This window comes from Pituophis catenifer, unplaced genomic scaffold (assembly GCF_029215685.1).
Source record: "Pituophis catenifer annectens isolate HBS135680 unplaced genomic scaffold, rPitCat1.0.hap2 SCAF_1, whole genome shotgun sequence".
Taxonomy (NCBI): Eukaryota; Metazoa; Chordata; class Lepidosauria; order Squamata; family Colubridae; genus Pituophis; species Pituophis catenifer.
This window is the reverse complement of record NW_027256881.1, coordinates 231,589,004-231,605,775: the sequence shown is the minus strand read 5'-3', so window position 1 is coordinate 231,605,775 and position 16,772 is coordinate 231,589,004. Positions and strand designations below refer to the sequence as shown.

Genomic DNA, 16,772 nt, shown 5'->3' with positions numbered 1-16,772 from the left:
GGGAGAGCGCGGACGAGGCCACAACAAAGAGGGAGGGGGGAGAGAGAGAGAGAGAGGGGGGCTAGAGAGGAAAACATGGATGCTTTCCTACCGGCGTGGGGGAAGACGGATCGTTGACACGGTGCCTGGACTGGGGATCCGGGCGTTGTAAATGGTGAGGAGGCTGAGGAGAGGCGAGAGGAAGCGCGAGTCGGGGCGGCGGAGTGGGAGGGGGAAATAGGTACCCAGAAAGGCAAGAGGACGGGCTTCTAAGGACCAAATGGGCTCTCTTTTTTTTTTTTTCGGGGAAAGGGAATGGCGGGGTGAGCCTCTGTGCTGCTCACGGGGATCCCTTATCCCGAAGGGGCTTTTGAACCGTGGGTACTGCAATGGGGGCTCTGCGGCGAGGGGTCTGGAGAGGAGCCAGGCCCAGGCTCCAGTTGAGATTCGTTGGTCCTATAGAATGGGGCTGTTTTGTCATTCGGATCCAAAAGATGCTGTCATTAAATGGGCGGTTGGCTCTTCTTTTCTCTTGCAAGGTCTTCAGAGACGGACGAGAATGGTTCACGCCTGGCGTACAGAATCCAGAAGGTTGCAGAAGAAGCCCACCCGAAGAAGAGGAAACTGGGTGTGTGAGTACATCTTTTTTTTTTTTACCCTGCCTAATCAGACGGTTTTTAATCACAAATGCTTTTTTTTTTTTTTTTTTGTTATCATGACTATGATAACAATATATAAAATCTGTCTCAACAACTCAGGGCTGCTTGAAAGTATATTATTTATTTATTAATGAGATTTATATGCCGCCCTATCTCCAGCCGGACTCAGGGCGGCTCACAACAGTTAAGAAACATCTAATAAAAAGTTAAAAATTAAATCCAAATCTCATAATTTAACAGTTAAAAGTACAATTAAGACTAACAAGTTAAAATTAAATTAGAATTAAAACCCCATCAGTCCAGGCCGGCCAAACGAAACAGCCACGTTTTCAGGTCGCGGCGGAAAGAGCGGAGGTCGGGGGCCACCCGGAGCTCCAGGGGCAGTTGATTCCAAAGGGTAGGTGCGCCCACAGAGAATATACTGTGTTTCCCCGAAAATAAGATCCTGTCTTATATTTTTTTGAACCCCGAAATAAGCGCTTGGCCTTATTTTCAGGGAGGTCTTATTATTTTGGGGCGCGTGGAGCAAGATGGGGCTCCTCTTGCCGCCTTAACCTGATTTCCAGCTCTGCGTTTAAATATTTTCAGGGAGGGCTTATTTTAGGGTATGCGCTCAAAAGCCCGATTGGGCTTATTATCAGGGGATGTCTTATTTTCGGGGAAACAGGGTAGAAGAGATATCATATCATGAAGGAATCCTGTGTCCAAGAAATAAAAGTATAGGATAATGTGCAGTGAAATAATATAAAGCATAGGTAGTCCTCAATTTACAGCCATTCATTTAGTGACCATTCAAAATTACAACAGCACTAAAAAAAGTGACTTATGACCACTGTTCATACTTACGACTGTTGCAGCATTCCCACGGTCACGTGATGAAAATTTGAGTGCTTGATAACTGGCATGTATTTATGACAGTTGAACTGTCCCGAGATCATGTGATCACCATTTGTAATCTTCCCATCTGGTTTCCAACAAACACACAATGGGGGAAGCCAGATTCAACTAACCGCATGATCCACTTAACAACTGCAGTGATTCCCTTAACAACTGTAGCAAAAAAAAGTCTGTAAAATGGGGCACAACTCGATTAACAACAACAAAATTTTGAACTCCATTCTGATCATAAGTTGAGAAACACCTGTATATATAATGTTGACAGAACCTGGTGAAATAGACCAGTTCCAGACAAAGGAGTTTGACAAGTCTGTATACTTTTCTCGTATTCAGCCTATATGCCAGTGATGATTAACCTTTTCCAGACCGAGTGCCCAAAGTGCATGCGCCCGAACTCCCAAAATGCAATGCACATGCGGCCCCGCGCATGCGCCCCACCCCCATGCAAATGCATGCACCCCCTGTAGAGCCCCACCCCCACACGCATGCGCACCCACCCCACGCTCCTGTGCATGCGCGCACACACACCCTCACCCCACACATGCCCCGCCGTTTTTCCTGATAGAATTATTTATTGTTTGCAAATATATGTGCCACTTTCATATCTTAGCCAGCAGTTACTTACATTCTTTTGGTCTGGAACCTGTTCTTTAAACAATCATGTTTGTGACTAAATCATTCAGCTTTTCTATAACATCAAGTATAGTGTAGATTAATTTCTGAGAATGCAGATCAGAAATATTAAATACCTAGGCTGGCTCTTCTCTTGTATCTGTGCCTATGGAATTACTTAAGAGCAGTCTTCACTTAAATACATGTATGCATCCTAATGTGATTTTTATACTATAAAGTAGCCCTTCATCAATAATATAATTAGCTGAACTAAACAGATCAGGAATGGCTATGATTGAGTAATGAATGGGCCACTGAATGTTAGGTTTTAGAAACAAATAATTATGTAAGATATAATTCTAAGTAATTCAAGAAATGGTTTTATTAGAATTATGAGATAGATAAATAGATGCATGCACCCATGTATATAAGAGGCATTTAAAAAGATAGTTATGAGCTATCTGCTAAAGTGAAAAAAGAGGAAGCAAAATTATGCATATTCTCTGGATTGAAATTGAAAATGTATATATAATAAATCTACCTTGGGGTGAGCTTCCTCAGCTCAGGCTAGTAGCTAGTTAGACTGTGTGTATTAGTATGCCAGTTGATAAATCAGACTTTACATAACATACATGATTTCTTTAATTATTGTTTGTGTGAAAAATCAGAATTGACTCAATTTACACAAAACGGTATGTCATGATGTACAAGCTGGAACAACAGGATTCTCACATAAAACACTAAGCTAGGAACAAGCAAACAATGTCATAACTTAATATCAATGTAAATCCCGTTATTGTATCTGATTCCATCAACAATCTGTAATAACATACTAGTGCATTCCAGCTTTAATTTGAAAATATTGGTAGAAGACATTTTAGCCCTTCCCTTTTCATCCTCACTTCATGAGATTAAAACAATGTCTCTTTTTTTCAAATCCCTTATAATCCTTGTTTGCCCTAATTTAAAATCCTATGTATTTAAAGTTAAACTAGTCCAGTGGAAATCCTTATGGGTATAAATTCAGGTTTCACTTATTTGAGAGTGTTAGTATGAAAATCATTGCGTTTGTATCTGTACAATTATAATATTTACTCTTTTATTTAGTTCTTCGGAAGATCAAAGTACTGAATTATTTCGCATCCTATATCAACTGCCCTACTGCATTTTCTTCTACACAGGTGTGGCTACTAGCAATACTGAGCAATTATAGCTGCTAACAATGTATTTCTTTATTACAGTTATTGATGTCCCACCTTTAAAGGCACTAATCCTTTCAAAGCATTTAAATCTATATATATATAACTACACATAAAAATGCAGCAAATGTTGAAAAGCAAATAAACTTCTAGTATCTTTTCTATAGGGCAGATGGTGATAATAGTCCTAAAAGGGAAGGCAGAGTTTAGCTAAGGAAGCTTTGTCCTTTCCTTTGTAAATATCTTCTGCCACAGCTAACATAGCAAGTCCCCTCTGGGAAGGGGAAGAAGTTCTCATGTAGAACAGTTTTCTATGATGGTTGTCATCTGCTTTCCTCTGTTTCCCCCTCCCCTTTTGTTAACATTGTGTATCAATCCATTCTGTACCCACTTTCCTTAGAAGCATTATATGTATCCTTATTCCCTTTAGAAGAAAAAATGGGTTTTTTGTGTCTCTTTAACAGGATCTGTATCTGTATGTCATGGTGTAAGTCTGTTTGAGGAAAGACAATGAGCAGAGGAGCAGTAGCAACAGAATCCATTGGAGACGACAAAATGAGTGGACTTTGCCAGGAGCTGTTATTACCTGGCTCAGGAATGGCAGGAAACGAAGACAGCCATGGCATCTCAAGTGAAAATCTACCAGTGGGACAGAGTTTGCTCTTAACAGAGGCTTCTGTTGTAGGTACAGAAACGGGTGATGTTGAAATATTTGTAGAAGCCATGAGTAGCACCATGGCTCTCAGCAATCCAGGTAACCCTACAGGTATGTTGTGCTCTGATAGAATTATTTGTTTTACGGTTTCCATATCATAAAAATATAATGGCCTGGGGGGGGGAAGATCTTTCCCCAGATGTTCCTGTTTTCATGGGCTTTCACTTCTCTAGTCAATGCTTTTTTATTCTAAACAATGAACAGACAAGGATATGTTACAACAGGTAGTAGAACGTTTGAATGCATGCTTTGATCTTTTTGCATTTAATGTGTGTATATGGATCAGATACCTTCATGAATATGCTGGGAGAGGTCATGTGTAGGCTTGGGTTGAATTGTGCTAGCTATGACACTTAAGTTGTTATCAACTGGAAATGCCATGAGAAGCTTGAACTTTTTTGGTGTCTGGAGTTTGCAGGATGTGAATGAGGCAAAATAAGATCAGATTAAATTCCTCCCAAGTTCTTGGCTACTCTCCAAGTGATATCATCCCCCCCCCCCCCGCCCCAAGAAATTAGAGTGTGCCTTGGGGATCTCCCTGGACTCATGGCTACTACTTCAGCACAGGCCAAGTCTCCCCTCTCTTTGAAATTAAAAGGAGATGAATGAATCCATAGCCTCTTCTATAATGGCCCCCATACTTTGGAACTTTGTACCTCCTGAGGTTCTTAAATTTGGCCCTGTCTCTCCCCGCACCCCCAATAAACCAGTGTGGTTTCAGAAGATCTGTAAAGAAAGCTTTATTTCAATTCTCTTATTTTAATCCATTTTGGAAGAGATTATTACTGTTGTTTTGTAAACATTGCATTATATTATAATCTTGCTTTCGAAAACAATTTTGGAAACCTGTTGCAAGGGAAGCTTACCCCATAAATCAATTTGATGCCAATGCTGTGTATTAAAATAAACGGTAAATAGTGTTTGATGTAGTTCATAGAGAAGATTATTTATGGTCACTGTTCCTGATGGACATTAGAAGAATTGAATATAATTTCTGCTAAGTTTATAACTACTGGTACTGAGGGGTGAAAGGGAGAGGCATGTTTTTTAATATAAAATTTTAACTTTTTTTCCCCCCCCCCAGAGGTCTTAGTCAAAGTTGTGGAACTCTATTTTTGTGAACAGTGTGGACGAAGCTTCCCTGATCCCAGCCTCCTTTCCCAGCATCAGTGCGGTGAGCTTTTCGAATGACAATTTGTAAACTTCCTTCATCTCCAAGGCTTATCATTAAACCTCACTAAATAAAACTTATCTGTTTCAGGAGAACAATCAACTGTTGGTCAGGTGGAAGGGCAGAACTTTCTGGATGAAAGCAGACAAGACCCTCAATTCTGCACTGAACCTTTCCCGTGTCCTATATGTCAAATGGAATTTGCACTGCCTACTGACTTGAAAGAGCACTTTAAGGAACACCACAAACCCCAGGGTGCCCAAGCCTGTCCTGAGGAAGGCTGTCAATATAGTTCAGAGGATCGCAAAGAGCTCCGAGGACACGTTCGGCATGTTCACCAGGTATCACCAATAGCCTGTACGTACCGTGGCTGCCCGGTTTTGTTCCGAAACCATGAGGACATGGAGCTTCATCGTAGGAACCACTTCCCATTCCATTGTGACCATTGTGACTTTATCAGTGCAAACATTAAGCAGTTTGGCCTACACAGGCAGATCCATCTTCATGAAGCTATACAGCAGGAGGACATAGAGATGGTTGCTGAAAACGAGGAAGGCAAATTCCCTTCTATAATGAAAAAGGGATTGACAGATAATCTGCTTCTAAACACAGGTAATCATACGCTCAGGACTTGACTAGGGTGGATGGAAATGAATACTGTAGACTGATGCACTTTATTCGGTGCCCCAGAACTTTGGAATTATGCCAGGTTTAATGTTGTTATATATATACTGCAGCTTTATTGAAATTAGTATCCATACTATGTCATTGTGTGGGCGGTACTCCAGCAAATTTATGTTAATCAAGAGAAATGTAATTTGAAAAGTAGTTGAAGTAGAGAGCAAGAGTAGGGATGATAGCTGAAAGAAATAGGTGAAACAAATAGTATTAAGAAGAGCAATTTCAGAGGAATACGGAAATTAAAAGCAGCAGCTTCTTTTTGAGAGCACTTTAATATTTCATCTTCATTTGTGTTAAATACAAGAGCCTGATTTCTATCTGATATGCATCCACCTTTAACCTTTTTTAGTTCCTGTTTCTGTAATTAGTTTTTTTCACTTGCAGTAAGCAGTTACTTGCATATCCATGCCAAATTGAGAGTATGTAATAAATGCAAATTCAGGCTGTGCCTAAAAATACCTTTATGGACCACAGCACAGGAAGAATTTGTAGTAGAGAAGTAGCAGATAGGGAGAGATGCCTAACGAGAATAGAATAGAATAGAATAGAATAGAATAGAATAGAATAGAATAGAATAGAATAGAATAGAATAGAATAGAATAGAATAGAATAGAATTCAATTCAATTCAATTCAATTCAATTCAATTCAATTCAATTCAATTCAATTCTTTATTGGCCAAGTGTGATTGGACACACAAGGAATTTGTCTTTGGTGCATATGCTCTCGGTGTATATAAAAGAAAAAAATACATTAATCAAGAATCATAAGATACAACACTTAGTGATAGTCGAAAGAAAGAGCCGAGGTGATGCAGTGGTTACAGTGCAGTACTGCAGTTACTTCAGCTGCCTGCTAGTTCAGCAGATCAGCAGATCAAATCTCACCGGCTCAAGGTTGACTCAGCCTTCCATCCTTCCGAGGTGGGTAAAATGAGGACCCAAATTGTTTGGGGCAATATGCTATTTAGTATACTGTCTTTGGTGTAAGCCGCCCAGAGTCCTCGGAGAGTGGGCGGCATAGAAATATTATTATTATTATTATTATTATTATTATTATTATTATTAATAATAATAATAATAATAATAATAATAATAATAATAATAATAATAATAATAATAGTCATAGGATACTAAATAAGCTGGAGCACTGGATTAAGAAAGATGTGGATTTAACAAAGGGCTGAAGAGGTTTGAATAACATCTAATAGGGAGGTGAGATAATAAGATTGTAATCTGTTGAAAAGAAGATCAGAAATCATTTAAACAAATGTCATTTTTTTTTCTGGAGTAAAATAGGATGCTGTGTAAAATAGCTATTCTCTAGTTGGTGTTGACAGATTTTCAGATTGCCTCTAAATTAGCGGTCCCCATCCTTTGTGGCTTGGTGGCCCAGCTGGGGCGGGAGAGAGGGCAACCAGGCCACACGAGTGGTAGGCCGGTGTGCATGCATGCAGTTCGATTTGTGCAAGTGGCGGGCCAGCGCACACACATGTGCACCCATGTCAGCTCACTGCTTGTGCAGTAAAGCTCCGCACATGCATTTGCGTTTTGCGTGCCTGCCCACCACTTATACGGCCCAGTTCCAAGTAGGCCACGGCCTGGTAATAGGCCACTCTAAATCACCCCTGCTTTTAATAATAACACGGAGTTCTGTAAGGAGAAACATGGAAAGTGATTCCTGTTCAAAAAGCTGATTGTTCCTGGTAGTGAGACAAAACACGTAATAGCTTCCCACTTTTCATTTTCCTGTAATGAACTGCGACTTGTCTTGTACAGGAAATATCACCGAGGAGTCCAAATATTTGTTCAAGACCCACATGTGTCCAGAATGCAAGCGTTGCTTCAAGAAGCGGACACACTTGGTAGAACACCTTCACCTCCACTTCCCAGACCCCAGGCTGCAGTGCCCAAATTGTCAGAAATTCTTCACTAGCAAGAGCAAACTGAAGATCCACATGATGCGTGAGACGGGAGAGAAAGCCCATCGCTGTCCATTGTGCCACTACAGCTCCGTTGAGAAGAATGCCCTCAACCGGCACATGGCCAGCATGCACGAGGGTATCTCCAATTTCTATTCAGATGTCTACTCTTGTCCTGTGTGCAAAGAGAAGTTTAAACTGAGCCAGACCCTCAAGGAACATCTGAAAACCCACAAGACGGAGCCCAAGCAACTGAGCTGCTTTCAGGCTGGCTGCAGTTACGGCACCGAAGATCGCAAGGACTTTCTGAGGCACGTCAAAGAGGTTCATGGCATTAAAGCAGTGGAGTGCAAGTATTATGCCTGCTCTCTGCTTTTCCCCTCAACAGAGATCATGGAGACACATCGTAAAACCCATTATGCCTTCCATTGCCAACAGTGTGATTTTATTTGTTCCAACAAGCATGTCTTCCGCAAGCATAAGAAGCAAGGCCACCCAGGAAACGAGGAGCTGCAGTGCGGCTTCTGCCCCTTTGCCACGTTCAACTCGGTGGAATTCCACGATCATGTTGGCAAGATGCATGCCAGTGAGAAGATACATAAATGCACAGAATGCGGCTTTGCCACCGCGCACAAGAGGGTCCTCATCCGCCATATGCTTCTCCATACAGGCAAGTTTTCTTCCCAATTTGATGATACTTGCATGCGTACAAATACATCCTTCCTCTCTGCCTTAGTTTTTCTCCAAAAGAGCTTTGCAGGTCAGACCTATAATCCAGAATTCAGCATTGCAGGTGTCAGTTATTGACTTTTCATCATTTATATGGGTGGATAAGATGAGACTTGGAGAATTTCTTGGGGCCTTTTTCCTCACAGGATCAAATACTGACATATACCTTTTTGTGTGTGTGTGTGTATATATATATATCCCTAATGCATTCATTTATTAAAACAGAGAGGAGAATAAATTACTTTAAATGCTTTTAGCTAATCAGGGCTAATCAGGCAAGGAAGCCTGAAAAAAATATTGTTTAAGTGTTTGTTTGTTTGTTTGTTTATAAAATTTATTGGCATTAAATTACCATATTTCCTTCCCCCTAGTTTTCTGAAAATACTTAGCTTTTGCATTTGAGTTTTGGTCTCACTCACCAAACCTGGGCAGGGTCTGTACTATTCTATCCTCTGTGAGCAGTCCTAGATCTGTTTTCAAGGGGAAGGGAGGGGCAGAATACAACTCCATTTTAAATTTAATCTGCTGACCTCAAGGGCCAGGGCCATCGACCCACAGCTTCCGGTTTGCTCTGTGACTTTAGGAGAGAAGCCTCACAAATGCCAACTCTGCGACTTCACTTGCCGAGATGTGAGCTACCTTTCCAAGCATATGCTGACCCACTCGGACGATAAGAACTACATGTGTACAGAATGTGGCTATGTGACAAAGTGGAAGCACTACTTGAATGTTCACATGCGGAAGCACACGGGAGATCTCAGGTAGTCAGCAGCCTCCTTCTCATTACGTAAGCTTATTTTTTAAGTAAATAAAGGCTAGAATTGACTGGACACCATATCTATATCATGAAATCATCTCTAGCTCTAAACTCCCACTATGGGTATGGTTTAAAGCTAGATACAACACAATTACAAAATATCAAATAATGCAGAATCAAAGACTGGGCAAGATTTCTGGTTAAGGTACATTGAGCTATTACATGAATCTGATATTGGCTACAGTGTCTGGATGGCATCCTGAATATTTGAACCCATTAGTCTCTGGGGATACTTGACTGACAAGCTACTGATAAAAGTATTAGCATTATTTGAGGGAGAATGTTTTGGTTTTCTTGTTTGATTTATATTCTGTCTTTTCTGCAGGAACTATCTTGAATAACACAGATATATGGTGAAGTCTATTGCATTCCTGCATTCCAATGTTAAAAAGAATGAATCCACTTCTTATGATTGGATGTGCAAGGGGAAAAAAACTAATTCCAACCTGATGCTATTTAAAAATCTTGGAGAAAGCTGTCCTCAGTTTCGCTTTCAAGCTAAGGGCAGCTGTACATTTCTAATCACTGAACTGAACTTTGTGAAAGCCACAATGAGAGTTAGGAGTTGTAGGTTAGAGCAGCCCCTATTCAAGTCCCAGCTCCTCTGTGAAATGGTTGGGTGAACTTGATAAGTAATTTTCTTCTGTCTGTTTCCCAGTTTGCAAATAAAGAACTAAAACCATTAGCTTTAAGTTTTGTGAGTGGTAGTGATTGTAACTCTGCTATAAAGCAAAGTAGTTTTTGCTTAGTTAATTCTCACCTGTGGAAGGCTATGCTGGTTGGGAATTTGGAGAATTGTACCAACATTTCTGGAGAACATCAGATTTGGGAAGATTGCCTGTGCTGCTGTTTTGTCTCAATCTCTGATTCACTCTTGTTCTTATACTAGGTACCAATGTAACCAGTGTCCCTATCGTTGTCATCGGGCTGATCAACTGAGCAGCCACAAGTTGCGCCATCAGGGCAAGTCTTTGATTTGTGAGATCTGTGGCTTTGCCTGCAAACGCAAATATGAGCTGCAGAAGCACATGAAGTCCAAACATTCCCAGGATTATCAGATACCCACTTTTCAGTGCCAGTATTGCAGCTACCAGACTAAATACAAGCAAGCCCTCCTGAACCATGAGAACTGCAAGCATACCAAACAGAGAGAATTCTGTTGTGCCCTGTGCACTTACCGTACTTTCAGCAACACTAGTCTCTTTTTCCATAAACGCAAGGTTCACGGCTACGTGCCTGGTGACAAAGGCTGGCAGGAGAACTATGCCAGCAGAGAGCTGGAGGTTTCCTCTACTGAAGTGCTGTTTAGCTATAACCTTGCCATGACTCTGCATTCAGAGTCAAGTCTCTCTCTGCCTGGAAAAGAACCATGTCAGGATAAACATAAACTCCCTGTTTTGGAGGCCCAGGAAGAAAACTGCCGTCAGAAGGCCCTCTGTTCAGATGAAGGCAGCATTGAGACAGAAAGAGAAGAATCGGCGGGAGAACAAGATTGTAAGAACACAGAAGCGGTTTCTTCAAAAGATCTCTCTGGGAATGCATCTTCTGAGAGTCCAGAGAAACTTGACAGGTCTGCTCAAGGTTGCATCCTGCGCTTAGAGCCCTTGTGTAACTCAGAGCCAGCTCTGGAGCAGCTGGCCAAAGGGATGCCTGCAGCTTTGTCAGAAAATGAAAAAGATCTAAACACCCAGGAAGTAGAATCAACTTATCAAGCGTTGGGCTCCAAGAATTCGCTTCTTCTGGAGGAGAGCGAACCTACCCTTGAAGATATTCCTGAATTTGAAGAAGAAGCAGAGATCCATGACGGTTCAGATTTGGAGAAAAATAACAGCTTTGATACTGGTAGAAATAGAGAAAAAGTTGCTCTTCAGAATTTAAAGAACTGTGGCGGTGATAGCCAGAATGCTGAAATTTTGCAGATACCACTTAGTTCTGAGCAGAATTTAGGGTACAAAGAATCAGAGCCTTGGTCAGGGGCGTTAAAACAAGATTCCCTCCAACTTGACAGTAGCCCTGAAACTTCCCTTGCTCCAGAAGACGCACTTTCTTCAGAAGAGGTTTCTCAGTCAGAATCAGTGCTTAAAGCTCTAAGGAGGCAGGACAAAGAGCAGGCAGAAACCTTGGTCCTTGAAGGTAGAGTGCAGATGTTGGTAGTCCAGTCCAAGAGTCAGATCTTCAAATGTGAGAAATGTTCCTACATCACCAGGAAGGAGAAGTCAATGTTGGTGCACTGCAAAGCTGATTGCCAAAGCAAGAAATGCCCTTTGGTGTGCCAGGAGTGTGGGGCCATCTTTAAGCAGCAGAGAGGACTGAATACTCATCTCCGTAAGAAATGTCCAATCCTAGTGAAAAAGAACAGTGGGAAATCAGCTTGCTTAGAGCAGCCTGCTGCTGTATTGCCCTGTAGAAGGACTCTGGAAAGAACAGCAATCAGAAAGAACAATACAGGAATCCTAGATGAGGCAGAGGTAAACAACCTGCCACAAGCTTCCTGGGAAGTAGAACACAGGCCAGTTAATGCTGAATCTATGCCTACTGTACTTCTTGATGCACCATCTTTGGCCATCAGCCCGCAGGACAAGTCATCTCATCGCGACTCTGAATCTGTGGTAGAAGAACCATTGTCAGAGGCTGTGACAGATGCTGCCAGCTGTGTCTCAGAGAGATACTTCCTGCAACAAGGCAAGTTCCACTGTAAGTCCTGTTCCTTCCTCTGTTCAAGAGAATCCACCATCCGCTCTCACGTAGACGATAGCTGCCGTGGCTTGGAGCAGTCCTGGTGCCTCCTATGCTATAAGCCTTTTCGTTCTAAGAGGGCACTTAAGATCCACCAGTCGGAGGGACACGCTGAAGCTCGACTCCCTAGCCTGCTTGATAGGTCTAACAGCACCACCTCCCCAGAGGTTGTAGCTGAACAAAGAAGTGAACACACCAGCTGTGAGGAAACACCCCAGCATGCTGAGCTGGCAGGAGTAATACCGTCACCTCCAATAACCACCCATAAGAAGCGCCACTTCTCCTGCCCTACCTGCCCTTTCACCTGCCACCAGGAACGAGCTCTGAAGACTCACAAAAAGCGTGGCTGTCTGAAGCTGGGGGAGTTCCGCTGTACGCTCTGCCCTTTTACCTCCAAGGCTGCTGCAGCTCTACGACTCCACCGCAAGCTCCATCGGAAGTATCTCAAAGCGCGGCCTCAGTTGACCTGCCGGCAGTGCGACTTCACCTGCAAGCAGGTGCGCTGCCTCCGCCAGCACGTCCGCATCAAGCACGAAGGCGTGAAGCCTCACAAGTGCCCTTACTGTGATTTCAGCACCACCCGGCGTTACCGCTTGGATGCACACCAGTCCTTGCACACCGGTGTGGGCCGCATTGCCTGTACCGCTTGTGGCCAAACGTTTGGCACCAATTCCAAACTGCGCATTCACCATTTGCGTGTCCACGAGAAGAAGCCCACCCACTTCTGCCCATTTTGCGACTACAGTGGCTATATCCAGAACGACATCACTCGCCATGTCAGTAGCTGCCATCAAGGGGAGCTGAATTTTGCTTGCTCCCGCTGCGAAGCTCGCTTCAGCTCAGAAACAGCCCTGAAGCAACACACGCTGAGACAGCACGAAGAAAAGATCTCCTATTGCTGTCCTCGATGTGCCTTTGTCTGCCACAGTGAGGCCACCCTCAAATGCCATATCCAGAAGCAGCACCCACATCTGGAATGTGCCACCTGTAAGGAGACTCTGACCACTCGGGAGGAGTTGGAAGAGCATAAGAAACTCCACTTCAATCACCGCTGTGACATCTGCAGTTTTGCAGCCAAGGAACGGCAGCAGCTAGTGAGCCACTATTTGGAGGCTCACGAACCCTCTGTAGGTGCTGAACCTCCATTCAAATGCATGTTCTGTGACTTTGGTTGTCACCATCAGCTGGTGTATGACCATCACATGAAAGGCCATGGTGGCACCCGCCTCTATAAATGCGCTGACTGTGAATACAGCACCAAGAACAAGCAGAAGATCACATGGCACATCCGCATCCATACTGGGGAGAAACCTTACAAATGCCATCAATGCCAGTATGCCTGCGCCGACCCTTCACGCCTCAAGGTGAGAACCTCTGGGCAGCTTTGGTGAGTTGATAGTGGAAGGTTGTTGTGGAAGATGCATAAACCATTTTCCAGGAAATGGAGACTGCATTGCCATGGGAAAGTTGAGATTCTATCAGTTGAATAGTTATCTCAGGGACCAGATTTTTTAGACATTGGAGCAGAAGAGAATAGATCTGGTAGTCTGCTCCATAACCCATATTTTAAGGAATGGCTTCTCATTAAGTTACATTGCTTAATTGACTTTTCTGCCCGTTGTTTCTTGTCTTATAATGTATATGATAAAGAATTCATTCCTGCTCCTATAATTTGCAGTCAGCTCTGTGTTTGCATCTGTTTATCTTGTTCAGAACAGATGGACATTTTGTGAAAACCCTGGATGATGAGCACTGTGGATTGTATCTCTTTCCCTCAAACAAACACAAACTTGAGCCATCTTTATGATGTAATACTTGATTAACAGATTTGTTTTTCCAATGGAAGGATCTGTCTTTATTTTCATGTCATTGAATTTGAGATGGTCTTCTGTGGGGATTTACCTGCTTCTTGATATGGGAAAGTAATTGGATTCAAAATGAAGTTCAGACGTTTTATAGTGACAGACCATTTTGGAGAAAATGAGCCAACATTTCTCACTCTAAAAAGTTCTGATAGGGCTGTGTGCTACCTTAAAAATGATTTAGCAGTGTTTTGGCTCCTGTGTGAGCATAATATTTGTTTGGTATTCATTAAGGCAGTATTATTTTATTCATGCTTGTAGGTAAGCCTGAAAAAGAAAAGTGCACTCGCTCTAAAGAGTCCAAGTCTAAGAGAAGAAGCTTGAGGGAACAGTGTTCTCCTTCTGCAAAGTCTAAAGCGCCTATTCTAAATCATTGTTAAAATTGCATAGCTTTATTGTTGAATACTAACTCTGTGTTTTTCATTATTCCATTTTTATACTCAAAGTTATATCTAGAAGTCTGTTGAGTTCTGCATAGTCCATTCAGTCCCTAAGGTTTCAATCAAGTTTATAATAATGGTGTTAACAGCTAACAGTTTATTGTCTCATGCAGGCCTGCTTTTCTTTTCTTTACTTAGTATCATATGCGTATCCATAAAGAGGAGCGAAAGTATCTTTGCCCAGAATGCGGCTACAAGTGCAAGTGGGTGAATCAGCTGAAGTACCACATGACAAAGCATACAGGTAGGTTTTCACACAAATGAAGTAGGCTTGCGTCCTGGTATCAGACAGTGCTGGCTTTGCGGATAAAAATTGCAAGGGGGGAGTTTTAATTTCTCTTTTAAGAATTATCATATTTCCAGTGGCTATTGTGCATGCTTGGAAGTTGGGCTCTTGGATACTTCATTTTCATATGATATTACCATCTAGTTCTATGCTGCAGCACTGGGTGATGATCTCTGAGCTTTCCCTTCCCTGGACGGGGTGGGGGGATAAGGTATTCTGCATAGTTTGATGGAATTAAGATCTCTCGTAATGGAAATCCACCAAGTGAAAGTTTTGTTTTGATAATGTGAAAATATTTCTCAACTTCATTCCTGGTGGGTTGGGTTTGTTTTTTGTTTTTTTGTCTGTATCTTGTGTAGGGATCAAGCCATACCAGTGTGATGAGTGTAAGTACTGTACCAACCGTGCCGATGCTCTGCGTATTCACAAGGAGACACGACATCGTGAGGCCCGTTCTTTCATCTGCGAGCAATGTGGGAAGGCCTTCAAGACTCGGTTCCTCCTCAAGACACATCTAAAAAAGCATAGTGAAGAAAAGCCATACATCTGCAATGTGTGTTACCGTGGTTTCCGGTGGGCGGCAGGCCTGCGGCATCACTATCTCATTCACACCAACGAACACCCTTTCTTCTGCCGCTTCTGCAGTTACAAGGCAAAGCAGAAGTTCCAAGTGATAAAACATTTGCAGAAGCACCATCCCCAGCAAGAAGAAATAGAAGGGGATCTCAGCAAAGGGGTGGGCAAGGACCCGAGTATTCTCAGTGTCCATTTGCATGATGTTCAGCTTGAGATTTCTTCTTCCAAGCATCTAGAGGAAAATGCGGCTCAAATGTCTCCACATGGCTGAGGGACTTGTACATCAAAGACTACGTGTCTGTAGTTTCCATGAGCCAGAAGTGGGTGGAAGTTCTTACCCAGCAGTGTGTGAGGTCTGGTTTGAGATGCTTGATGTCTACTAGGGCGATTACCAGCTATTTGTGCTCTCGTGTTGTTTATATTTATCTCTGTATATGAGATGTAAAATATGTGATTATATAAAAGCTATTTCCATTGATGGCATGTAATTCCTTGATTTACAGAGCAGAGCAAGAATGATGATGGTGATAACACTTCTGGTGGTTTCTGCATAAGGCCTTCAGCCATGGGACAGTTTGGTTTAAGTTCATATACTTTATAAAGCATACTTCTGGTAAATTGTTCAGACAGTTCCTCCAAAATGCGAATGACATGCATCCAAAGAACTCCAGATGGAACTTCATGTGCATAGAATATACTCCTTTACTAGCACACTGATCATGTTACCTAGTATAGGTAATGAAAAAACCAAGCTCAAAGAACACCAAGGATGACTTAAATGATAATTACACTAGCAACAGAGTAGGGATGGAAGACAGGTTTTGATATTCCCAAGTGCTTGGAAACCTGCTAGTCTTAGAGTTTTGGAAATAATCCAGGGGCTTCAGCTCTTAAATAATGAGATAATTTGACGAGAGCTCCTAGAGCCGTAATGGTGAACCACATGTGCCACAGGTGGCAGTGCAGAGTCATCTCTGCGGGCACGCGAGCCGACAGCCAGGTCAGCTCCACCGCAAATGCCCACATGCCTCCTGCCAGCCAGCTGATTTTCAGGTCTCTGCTGGGAGATGGGCATGCATGTGCGGGCGGCAGGGGTTGCACATGTATGTGGGGGGGGGGTTGCGCACACATGCATGGGGGTGGGGGGTGCAGCGCCCCCCACGTCCCATTTTTGGTTCCAGGAGGCTTCAGGGAGGCTGAGTAGCCCAAAACGGGGGGTGGGGGTTGCAGCGCCCCGCGCCCCCCCCCCCCGTTTTTGGTTCCAGAAGGCTTCAGGGAGGCCTGCTAGCACCAAAACAGGTCTGGCGTGGGGGGGGTTGTGCGTGCATGCACAGGGCGGGATCTGCAGGGGGCATTGCATTATGGGTGTTGGCATACAGGCGCGCTGTTGCGTGCACGCTTTCAGTACCCGAGGGAAAAAAGGTTCGCCATCACTATTCTAGAGGATTTATTGAGTTGCTGTTTTGCAGTACTTAGGTTAGCAATTGGCTACCA

At 43.0% G+C, this 16,772-nt stretch overlaps 1 protein-coding gene across 4 annotated transcripts; it reads left to right on the top strand.

Annotated features, from left to right (window-relative positions):
- The first annotated feature begins 68 nt into the window (after window positions 1-68).
- On the top strand, window positions 69-15,756 carry ZNF142 (zinc finger protein 142). Of its 4 annotated transcripts, none has more exons than XM_070954485.1 (11): window positions 69-154; window positions 519-607; window positions 3,255-3,328; window positions 3,811-4,112; window positions 5,146-5,235; window positions 5,323-5,844; window positions 7,690-8,502; window positions 9,145-9,322; window positions 10,268-13,478; window positions 14,555-14,660; window positions 15,062-15,756. In XM_070954485.1, the coding sequence occupies exons 4-11, from the start codon at window positions 3,857-3,859 to the stop codon at window positions 15,547-15,549; spliced, it is 5,664 nt and encodes a 1,887-aa protein (XP_070810586.1). In that variant the 5' UTR covers window positions 69-154; window positions 519-607; window positions 3,255-3,328; window positions 3,811-3,856; the 3' UTR covers window positions 15,550-15,756. The 4 variants fall into 4 exon arrangements, with proteins under 4 accessions (XP_070810586.1, XP_070810513.1, XP_070810657.1 ...); XM_070954412.1 differs by having other exon boundaries at window positions 519-611; XM_070954556.1 differs by lacking the exon at window positions 3,255-3,328.
- Window positions 15,757-16,772: the final 1,016 nt, after the last annotated feature.